The sequence below is a fragment of the Plasmodium gonderi genome (assembly GCF_002157705.1).
Source record: "Plasmodium gonderi DNA, contig: Chr08, whole genome shotgun sequence".
NCBI classification, from domain to species: Eukaryota; Apicomplexa; class Aconoidasida; order Haemosporida; family Plasmodiidae; genus Plasmodium; species Plasmodium gonderi.
In genome coordinates, this window is record NW_021628933.1 from 1,603,798 (window position 1) to 1,615,235 (window position 11,438).

The 11,438-nt window shown below is 31.8% G+C and overlaps 3 protein-coding genes across 3 annotated transcripts; 2 read left to right on the top strand and 1 right to left on the bottom strand.

The window, feature by feature from the left end:
• Positions 1-2,077: 2,077 nt before the first annotated feature.
• PGO_083240 (hypothetical protein, conserved) lies at positions 2,078-2,491 on the top strand (the record flags this gene model as incomplete). The annotated part of the gene is made up of 1 exon (XM_028687546.1): positions 2,078-2,491. The coding sequence occupies one exon, from the start codon at positions 2,078-2,080 to the stop codon at positions 2,489-2,491; it is 414 nt and encodes a 137-aa protein (XP_028543347.1).
• A 1,396-nt stretch (positions 2,492-3,887) lies between these two features.
• PGO_083250 (hypothetical protein, conserved) lies at positions 3,888-4,415 on the top strand (the record flags this gene model as incomplete). The annotated part of the gene is made up of 1 exon (XM_028687547.1): positions 3,888-4,415. One exon carries the CDS (start codon positions 3,888-3,890, stop codon positions 4,413-4,415), a length of 528 nt encoding a protein of 175 aa, XP_028543348.1.
• A 549-nt stretch (positions 4,416-4,964) lies between these two features.
• Positions 4,965-8,156, bottom strand: PGO_083260 (hypothetical protein, conserved; the record flags this gene model as incomplete). The annotated part of the gene is made up of 1 exon (XM_028687548.1): positions 4,965-8,156. One exon carries the CDS (start codon positions 8,154-8,156, stop codon positions 4,965-4,967), a length of 3,192 nt encoding a protein of 1,063 aa, XP_028543349.1.
• Between the last annotated feature and the right edge of the window lie 3,282 nt (positions 8,157-11,438).

Consider the following 11,438-nt stretch of genomic DNA (forward strand, 5'->3'; position numbering starts at 1 on the left):
TCACACACCACATACCACCATCACCACATTTACATATTTGTTCTACACCCATGTCTGGACATGGCTAGATTAGATCTACTGTGGTTATCCCATAATGTCTAATTCGAATTAAAGTGTATCTACACATAGGGTGTCGCATTCGACTATGGCATGTGCCTCTCCCTATATATTATTGGACAAGGAGGAATACAGAAGCAAACGCCCCCAAAATGGAAAGGCGTGAGGTGTGTGTAGGTGGTATATACTTATTAGAAAGGGAACATTTTAATAAAGAATATAAAACGCAAAAAAAAAAAAAAAAAAAAATGTGTATTCATTTGAATATGTATATATATGCATATATTTTTAATTTTTTTATTTTTTTCATACCGTGGTGCGATCATGATATATTTTTGTGCCCGACTGAATGATAAAGATGCAATTTTTAAACACGTAAAAGGGATCTCTGCCCCATATGTACTATACACCGCATGTTTATTATTACATCACACAGCACATTATTTTTCATTCAAATGTGTTTTAATTTATTTTGAGGAATATTTTTTATGTGTATTTCGCTGTACCCTCTTTTTTGGCAATATTATACGACACTTTTTTTAAAGCACTTTTTTAAGGCATTTTTTTTTTTTTTTTTTCTCATGCCTTATCTTTAGCCCCCCATTTTTCCTTAACCTTGTAGGAGATATATAAGGAAAAGTTGGTTTTGTTTTTTTCCAATTGGTTTTGCTGTTTTACATCACCACATTTGCCTCAGAGAAGTTGTTATACAAGACTTTTCCCAGCTTCAACACATTTTTTTCACATGCAAACAATTTTAAGCATTCTAATTATGTTAATGAAATGGTGCATACGTATGATATGTACCGCACATATTAGTTTATTTAAAAAAAAAAAAAAAAAAAAAAAAAAAGATATCATATTTTGAAAACATTCCCCTTTCATAATTGTGAAGTACAGTATTGTAATATATAAAAAGGAGGAAAGCCCAAATTGCGTAGTAAGGTGTGTGTGCGGGAAATATATATTTTACATATATATATATATATATATATATATAAACATTTTTGCCTTTATTTCGACTTGTGGAATGTGAAAGATATTTATTTGTATATACACGTGAAAAGGGACAACCTTATATATACATGCACAGGTGAAAACAGCTCCAATTATATATACCTTTGGGGAAAAAAAATCGAAACCGAAAACAAAAAAAAAAAAAAAAAAAAAAACCGAAAAGGAGATCGTAGAAGCTTGTTCTTAAAATTGTTTCGTTTCTTTGTGAAGGGAATTTATGTGCGTGCACGCCTGTATTTTTACCAAATGATTTGTTAGTTTATATATAATTGATGCAGGGTGTAGCACGAGCGAATTTATAATTATGCTACACTTTCTTTCGAATAAAACCTGCAATAATAAATCCCGCAAGTTCAGGCGACAGCTACATTAGAGTTGTGACCACGGGGAAACACTATTGGGCGTGCAATTATTTTTATTCATTTTATTTTACTCTTTTTTTCCCCCTTTGCGCGTTCCATTTTGACTCAGCCAAGAGAATTAGCAGACGAGTGCGTTCACCTTATCTATTTCTTTATTTTGTTTCGTTTTACTTTATTTTGCTTACTTTTTTTTAAGCATTAAACCTGACATGTATGCAATTTTTTTTTTTTATATATTCAGCTTGCTAAACGAATGTAAGCACGCGTGTTACTGAAAAAGAAGGAAAGTCACCTTCTTAGAAAAATCCCAATTCCTACGTGAGTATGTGCATGTTATGCATACATGCACATACGTGTACATATAAATACTCGGATGAAAGTGTGCGGGAGAAGAATGTCAATTTCACACGATATGTTTCAAACCTGAAGAACAAATAAGAACGCATATGCACATTCAATTTGCCTACCCACGTTCAACTTGCATACCCACGTGCAAGCTTCGTACCCACGTGCAAGCTTCATACCCACGTATACGCTTCATACACACGCTTCGCACACACGTACGAACGTACCAGTGTGAGAGATACTTTTATATTCGTTTTGCCTTATCTAGAAGTGTGAACCCACAGACGCAGGAGAAAATGGCGATGAAAGCATTACTTGACAGTAGGAAATTGTTTGGCAGAGAAAACAATCTAATAAACATTAAAAAAAACTATATATGCTTTCAAAGAAGTGCACTTCGAGATAATGTAGTAAAGAAGGAAACTCCTAAATTTGAACAGAAACCATTGGGTTCATACCCAGTCCCTCCAGAAGCGGAAATGATGTGGAGAAATAGACATACTGCATATGGTGGATACATTCAGCAAACGGTTTCTCCCTTTCAGCAAAAAATTATGTACCCATTTTGGCATATGGCTTTAGCTAGATGGTGGGCGAAATTTTCATCCTACGTGTGGTGGTGGATATGGCCATTTGCAATAACTAATTTAATTTTATGGAAAATGTTTCGCGATTCGAAAAAGTACGTGCAGCAGAAGCATTGGTACTGACATGTAGAAAATAAAGTAGTCATTTAGTACTAATTTGTGTTATATATATATATATATATATATATATATATATATATATGTATATGTGTATGTGTGTAATAATTGATTCTGATGGTTCATATCGAATTGATTATATTTTAAAACGGACGCCAGCACAAAAAAAAGAAAAAAAAAAAAAAAAAACAATAGTAAGAACCATCATCAAGGATGTATCGAATTTATATATGTGTTTTAATAAACCCTATATTTTTTTTTTTTTTTTTTTCTCCCCTTCCCTAAAAAATAAATTAATCGTGAAATAGCTTTTTTTTTTTTTTTTTTTTTTTTTTTACCAAAATTTTTATGAATGTGCATGTAATTTAAGATTATTTTTATTCTACTTTTCTGACTTGTGCAGTTTTATTTTATTTTTCTCTCTTGAAATTGCGTTTAAATTGATAACACTACATACACATAAATCATTGCGTTTGGTTTATCCTATTTTGTTCTACATGCTTTTTTACACATATTTTGGAATTACCTTTCTTTTTTTGGGAAATATTGTTTCACGTGCATTGGAGGTGTATACCATTCAGCATAAACTTTTAGAGACCGTACGTTTATTTATTTTTTTTTTTTTTCTCTCCTAACCCTAATATCCACCACATAATTATGTGTATATTTAAAACACTCATTCAGTTTACATATTGAAATATATAACTTGAATTGTTTTGAATAACGTTAAAAACAGCTTAGAATAGCCACAACCTCATATCCTCCGTGGATAGAGTTTCTAGGGAAGACCCGTATGCAAACCATTTGTTAGTGTGTATTTTTCGTAGAAGTAGGAATAATTCTAAAAAAAAAAGTAAAGCAGAAAGGAAAAGCAGAAAAGTAAAGCAGAAAGGAAAAGCAGAAAAGTAAAGCAGAAAGGAAAAGCAGAAAAGTAAAGCAGAAAGGAAAAGCAGAAAAGTAAAGCAGAAAAGTAAAGCAGAAAAGTAAAGCAGAAAGGAAAAGCAGAAAAGTAAAGCAGAAAGGAAAAGCAGAAAAGTAAAGCAGAAAAGTAAAGCAGAAAGGAAAAGCAGAAAAGTAAAGCAGAAAGGAAAAGCAGAAAAGAAAAACAGAAAAGAGAAAAAACGAACAAAAGAGTATCATATAGTGATTACGAGTTCAGCCAATTCAAAGGGGCGTGGAGATTGTGTCCCTTGGTTGATCTGAGGATAGTTTCCCCTTCTGACAACCCGAAGGAATTGTTTGCACTGCTGCGATCGTTAGCCCATGTTTTGAACACCCATACATGACTTTATTATTTTTGTAACTGTACTGTTTGTTGAATAATCGAGAAAGGACAACCCCCTCCCCATGAGTTAAGCACATGTTGTTTCCTATAAAATGATATTCGAAACGGTTTGTTAAAATGTTCATGAACAGATTATGCAACAGCAAATTGTGGAGATCCAATGGTTGGAAAAGGAATGGTATTTTTCAAAATGAAGTATTTGCTATGTTTAAAAGCAGTAAAAATATACTAGCCAAAAATACTTATGGAAATATTAATGAAAAGCAAGAGAAAAACAATAAAGGAACAAAAAATTTAAATACTAATGAAAGTAATATGGAAGACAAATTGCAAAAAATGCAATTACTATATTCTAAGAATAAATGTGAGGGAAATTTTTCTAAAAAAATGAACACATTTTATATCGATAATAATTTTTTTTTTCTCATTGGATGCTTTTTTTCATTATATAGTGTATTTGTATATGACTTTTTTGCAAATAGGTGTGTGCAAATATTTTCTAATTTCTTTTTTTTAATTTTCCATTTTACAAAAAACACAGTAAATCTCTTGGCTTCTATATTACATATGCTGTTTATTTGTTTTCAAGTGTACGTTTTAACTATTAAATCTAATATAAGTTTAAAGTCCTCAGGGGAAGGGTAATATATATGATCTAATTGATCTTCTTTTTTTTTTTTTTTTTTTTTTTTTTTTAATTTTTTGTTATATATTTAATCATTTTTTTTTTTTTTTTAATTCTGTACGTTTATATTAGTTCAACAAGGGGAAAGAGATTACCAAATGGACATATTTTTCCATGCGAAAGTGTGTGTTTTTGCAGCATTCTGATAATATGGGGGAGGTTAAAAAAAATAATAATATGGAATGAATAATCCAAAAAAAACAAAATAAAAGTAGCACCAAGGAATAGTTAGTAATGATATTAACCTCCTACAATTGCAACAACAACAAAAAATAAAATAAAGTAAAATAAAGTAAAACAAAAGAAAAGAAAGGGAAAGAAAAGAAAGGAAAAGAAAGGAAAAGAAAGGAAAAGAAAAGAAAAGTGGTGACATAAAAATGTTCTTTTCCATTCGCACGAAAACTTGAAGGGAAATAATATTATTATATTGTTGCACTTCGTGGAAAGGATTTAATAACCTTTTTTAGATTCTCTTTCCTCAAAGTAACAGGGTTTACATATGTGCAATCCTACTCCCTGCTCTGCCCCTGCCATGGTGCTGTCATACTTCCGCTGTCCTCGTGCTGTGTCTCCATTTGGTTTTTGTCTGAGACGAGCATATCCAAACCAACCTCGTCAACATTATACTTGTGTGCGTTTTCTAACAAATATTGTGCTATGTGTAAACAAGGATTTTTTGGCTTTGTACGACATATGTGTATTAGTGCATCCGTTAAGATAGGGAGGATATTTTTAATTAAGTAGAATCTCAAAGGGATAGATTGGTTTTGAAAATATTGCTGCTGATGTTTGAGTAGAAGTTCTTGTCTTTTTTTTTGGGCTCTTATTAATTCATCATTTTCGCTGATTTCTTCTGCAATGAGCTTGTTTTCTGTATTTTTAATTTTTTCTTTTTCATTTGTAAGTTCCTTCTGTTGCATGTGCAATTTCTCTTTTATTTTTTCTTCAAAGGATGGAAGGAAGTTATAAAATTTTATATTTTTTTCAATGTAAATATAAATATTTGTCAAAATGTCCTCTAGGACAGAGTTCTCATGTATATGAACACTGAATACTTCTACATTTCTTTCTAAAAAATAATCTTCTATCGATTTTTTCTGGTCAAATTCGAGACAATCATTTCTGCAATTTTCTTTCATGTATTTTTTGTTTCTCCTTTCGAAACCACTTTCGTCGTTGTGTCCCTTGATGACTTCTTCATCTGGTAGGTTCATCATCCTGCTTCTGCATAGCTCTACTGACGATTTTAAAACAATGACAAATTCGGGAAAAAAAATTAAATTATTATTCCCTTTCTCTCTTTTTTCCTGTTTACCCCCAATTTTTGTTGATCCAGTTGCATTTCTTTCCTTCTTCGTTTTTTTCCTTCCTCTTTTGGTGATATCGGAGTCGGGGCTATCACTAGACGTTTCGGGTTGCTTATTTTTTTCTTCTTCTTCGTCGTCATCTTCCTCTCTCTTCTCATCGTCTTCCTCTATCTTCTCATCGTCTTCCTCTCCCTTGTCATCATCTTCCTCACCCTCGTCATTGTCTTCTTCTCCCTCGCCATTGTCTTCTTCTCCTTCCTCTTCTGAGGTATCCATATGAAGCTGCTTTCCCATCTGGTTCGCGTCAGCACCACTTGAGGGATCGTCCTCTAACCGTTTTGCATTAACTTTTCCATCATCTAGAAACACTCCCTGGTTGGTTCCACACTGATCGAAGAAAAATTCCGCTTCATCATAATTTCTGGGGAAGAAATCCAGCACGAACCCTCTAAATTTGCATTCGTTGCTTTTTAATTTTTCATAAAAAATGGATGCAAGGTCTGGAAGAGCCAACTTATTGTTGATCTCATTTGTGTTTTTTTTATTCTTGTTTTTGTCCTTGTTTATGTCCTTGTTTTTGTCCTTGTTTATGTCCTTGTTTTTGTCCTTGTTTATGTCCTTGTTTTTGTCCTTGTTTTTGTTTTTTTGCTTTTCATCGCTTAAGTCTTTTAAATATTGCTTGTAATACTGCGGAAAATCGTAATTGTTCCTTTTGCATTCCTCTATTAGAGAACTGATGGAGCACATATTCAAATTGTAGTATTCACATATTTTTTTTGCTATGAATGTTTTTCCCACCCCTGGTTGTCCTAATATTAGAATCTTCAGCTGTTTCAAATTTCTGTATTTGCAGAATTCTTTGGCCAAAATGGAAATATTTTTCGTGAACCCATCACAGCAATGGAATTTGAAAAACTCCTTTTTTCCTTTTCTCTCCCCTTTGGTGCTTTTCCTTGTAGATTTTTTTTTGTTGTTGGCCCTGTTGCTTCGCACTTTCTCTCTATCAGACGTGTCCGATTTGTTTGATGCATCATCGTCCTCCTCTACTCCGTCTTCCTCTGCTTCATCTTCCTCTGCTTCATCTTCCTCTGCTTTGTCCTCATCTGCTTCGTCCTCATCTGCTTCGTCCTCATCTGCTTCTTCCTCATCTGCTTCGTCCTCATCTGCTTCGTCCTCATCTGCTTCGTCTACTTCTGCTTCGTCTTCCTCTGCTCTGTCTTCCTCTTCTCCATCTACTTCTGCTTCATCTACTTCTGCTTCATCTTCCTCTGCTTTGCTGCCACCCAACTCCGAGCAAGAAAAACGTAAATTGACACATAATACCTCTGCGTGATTAAAATATATAGAATCATGTGCTGAAACACTCAAAAGAGTTGAATTTCCTGACATGAATGTGCTAACAGTTTTAATAAGTGTCTTTTGTGTTATGTGTTCCCTATCTACAGCTATGATATACTTGTTGAGAGGTTGTTTTATATAGATTTCTTTCACAAATTGACATAAACCTCTAACATGTATAATTGGAATGAAGTTATTTCCTTTGTCAATTATATGATTATCTAAGCTTAACCATGCATTTCTGAAAATTGGGAAGAAGACATTTTCACCATTCCCATAAAGAATTCCCGACGCAACTACATATGCATTTAATTTTTTTTTTGAATTCAGAGATAATACTAATGTTTCGACACTTTTGTATTCTTCATATTGAGTAGAGGGGATTCTTTTCATATAATCTTTTTCTGTAAAAATTTCTGGCATTTGAATATATTTCATTTTTTTTTCTTCCTTCCTCTGTTCGTCTCGAACATTCATAGATGATCCTTCCGTTTGGATCTTCTCCTTATTGACAAAATGTTCTTTTATTTTACTTCTATCTGGATCAGAAACATTATGATTCTTATTCATGTTAAAATTAGAAGATTGTTGTGTTGTATTTATCTCTCCTCCATTTTCTTTTGTACCTTTATCTGTATCTATGAAACCGTTAGACAATGCAGATATTGTACCATTATGAATAACCTCCTTCTGTTTCACGAATTTCCGTTTTGTCTTATTCCATGTCATGACTGAAGAGATAAGAACAAATGTAATATCTCTCTTCAACTTCTCATATTTTATTTTTCTTATCACATATTCAATTTCCTCAATATCTGTGTTGTGCAAATCGAAGATGACTAAATCGCATCTTAGTATATGTTTAACAATATTATCTTTCGGTGTTTTAGACACAATTCTTTGTACATTTTCATACTTGTATTTGAGTTTATTCTTTGTTTTACTTTCCTCTACCACCGTCCCGTAAATTTCTATGCTTTCATTTTTTACCTGATTCAATGTTTCACACAGGCAGCTCCCTGTGTATGTGTTTACATTGTGGATGAATATTTTCATATTCTTTTAACTACTTGAGCTGGGGTATCTTCTAGTGGTCTAAATATAACATAATTTGTCAAAATAGATAGGAGAGAATATGTATATATATATATATATATAAAGATGTCATGTGGTAAGGTGGGAAATTTAATGGCTAGCTATTCATCAGTTTTCCTCACCCCTGAGAACTCAGAAATAGGTCACTTGAAATTTTAAAAAAATATAATATCCTTGTTCCACGTTCCATCAAGCTCTAACGGAATTTGTGTTCGTTCGTGTGGTGCATGTCTATGTCTTTTTAATGAGAAACACTAATTGCTTAATAAAATGAAGAAGCAATTGTGAAAATTAAAAGTATAAACGAGGGGAGTGTGTATTTTTTTTTTTTTTTTTTTTTTTTTTTATCAAGTCTGGGGTTAACTGCATAAAGTGCTTAATGATATATTGCTCAGATCCTTGTTCATCAAATTTAGCAATTTCGATTTTATCACTTTCCACTTTGAAATGGAATATAAAAAAAAAAAAAAATAAAAAAAAACATAGTTCATTTTTCACTGCGCGAATGTCATTTGAAAACAGGGCTTAACTAGTGAAAACGTGAAAATTGAAAAATAGATAATCTGCAAATCTGAAAAAGTGTAAAAGCACACACAAGCACAGACACGTAGACACACACGCAAACAAGCCCAAATAAGCGCATGTGTAGGAAAGTGTTCCGATGAACGTACGTGTTTTATGTAAGCCTTTGTGAAAACGGAGAAGATGGATTGGCCTAATTGTCCATATTGATCATTTTGTGAAAGGAATGAAAATTATTCATATGTATCTAAAAATGTTTTTGTGTATACTTAGGGTGCGAAGTGATACCATCACCCCTTTGAAGCTTATGCTTTTCCATTTCATTTTCAAGTCTTATATATAAGTGAGGTTTCATATACATCGCTGAAAGCTGGCATCGAGTGATACGCGCTGAACACATACAATTTCATGTGCATTTGCAATTGGCTTGGTAAGGAAATTATAAAAAAAAAAAAAATTGGACAAGTTTGACAAATGTGGAAGGTCTCGTATGCACTTACGTATCGCTGAATGATGACATGAATAAAAATTCATATCTATATCTTTACATTCTTTTGTCTTGAAATCACAGAAAATTAAATTTATCATGAAAGACGTAAAGGTGGTGAGCTTTATCAAGGGTATATTTTTTTTTTTTTTTTTTTTTTTTTTTTTTTTTTTTTTTTTTTAGCTCAAGAGAATGACTAAAAAGGAGAACTTCTGAGGAAAGGGTGTCAATTATGTGTCTATTTTTCCTTACCTCAGTTTTATGAACATTGTAAAATCAGTTTCCATGGAATACCATATAGTGGTATATCTCCATCCATAAGGAGTAAAATATGGTTATATGTGTATGTAACAGAAATATAGTGACCTTTGTTTAAAACTGTTAATAGTAACACAAAAATAATACCCTTTTACCCTTTTCTCTTTGTTTTTGCAATCCATCCCACACTCCTCCTCCTCCTCCTGTTCCCATTGTGCGTAAATTCTATATATGTGGAAAAAATTACTACAATAATTTACTTCCATATGAACGAAATAATCAGTTGGTTCTTTATTTGTAAAAAGGAATATACTGTGCGATACAGATATACACTAGTGTATAAGTAAGGAACGACTTCTATAACATATGAAAAGGGCATAGATACATGTATATATATAAAATCTCGATGTACCTAAATTTAAAAACCTTGTCAATTAATTTTCATATATTTACACATGTGTAGCAGAAGGTTTTTTTTTTTTTTTTTATTATTTTCCCTTCAACGTGTTTTCCTTTGTTTCTTTCTAATTCACATTTGATCGTGAGAATAACTGTGCATTGGTATTCGCTTGTGAGAAAAATTCATGAACCGGATTCTTCAAAATTTAATGGAAGAACAAATTATGGAATGGTAAAATAATGACGTAGCAAAACAAAATTTGGACAACTACATGCAACAAGTGTACGAGTAAATGGGATGGGGGTAAAAACGTCACACCGTGAATAAACATGGGGGAATATATAAAAATATTAACCAAAATGCATTTAATAAAAAAAAAAAAAAAAAAAATGTACCACAAAAAGTGAATAATAATGTGTAACAGCGGTTAAATTGTAAAGTAGTACTTCGTGAGGGATGTGAGAAATCAATGAATTTGGTTTACATAACATGGACACTGATCATTTATGCTTGTCATAGTTTTTTTTTTTTTTTTTTTTTTTTTTTTTTTTTTATTTTTTTTTTTTTTTTTTTTTTTTTTTTTTTTTTTTTTTATTTTATTATTTTATTTTATTTTTTTTTTTTTTTTTTTGCCTGACCAGTCATAATATTTTAACAATTTGTTTTTGATGCCTTTTTTTTTTTATACATCACTTTTCTACACTTTTTTATTATTTTTTCGTTTTTCACTCCCTTTCTACTGTGGAAAAATCAAACGTGTGGCACTTTTGGTGCCCAACATGGAATGTGTTGCGAAATAGAAGCAGCATTATCACACACATACAATAAAATACCAAAGTAGTGCATGTGCTGGATGGGTGGGTCATATAATTGTGTTGATAGATATATTATGTACGAAAAAAAAAAAAAAAAAAAAAATTACATATATGTGTTTCTCTAACAACAAATCTGTGAACATGAACATATTCAGAAACAGTTAAAGAAATTGAACTGCGTCGAAGTGAATCGATTAGAAGGCAACTTGAGAAAAAATAAACGCGTTCAGGGTGCGGCAAAATATATATATATATATATGTATATACCATTTTCGGAGGAAAAAAATTTCCACAAGCACATGCATATGCGAATATGTATATGCACATGTACATATATTTATTCAACTATTTATTTAACTATTCATCTATTTGTTCATCTATTCATTTATCTATTCATTTGTTCATTTATCTATTCATTTGTTCATTTATCTATTCATTTGTTTATTCATCTATTCATTTTCTATTCATCTATTCTTTTTCTATTCATCTATTCTTTTTCAATTCATCTATTTATTCTTCTATTCATCTATTTATTCATCTATTTATCTATTTATTCATTCTTTTATACGCACGCATGCACGCACTCGCGAATATCACCATGAACAAATGCGTATGTTCTCCATCTCAACATCGAATCAGTGAAAAAAACGTCATTATTGCTATAATTCCTGCAGAAATTAAAACCCACCTGTGGCCTGAACACATTACTACATGCGCGTTCTGCACACAGGCAATTCTCATTTTACTCGACCCACAAGTAA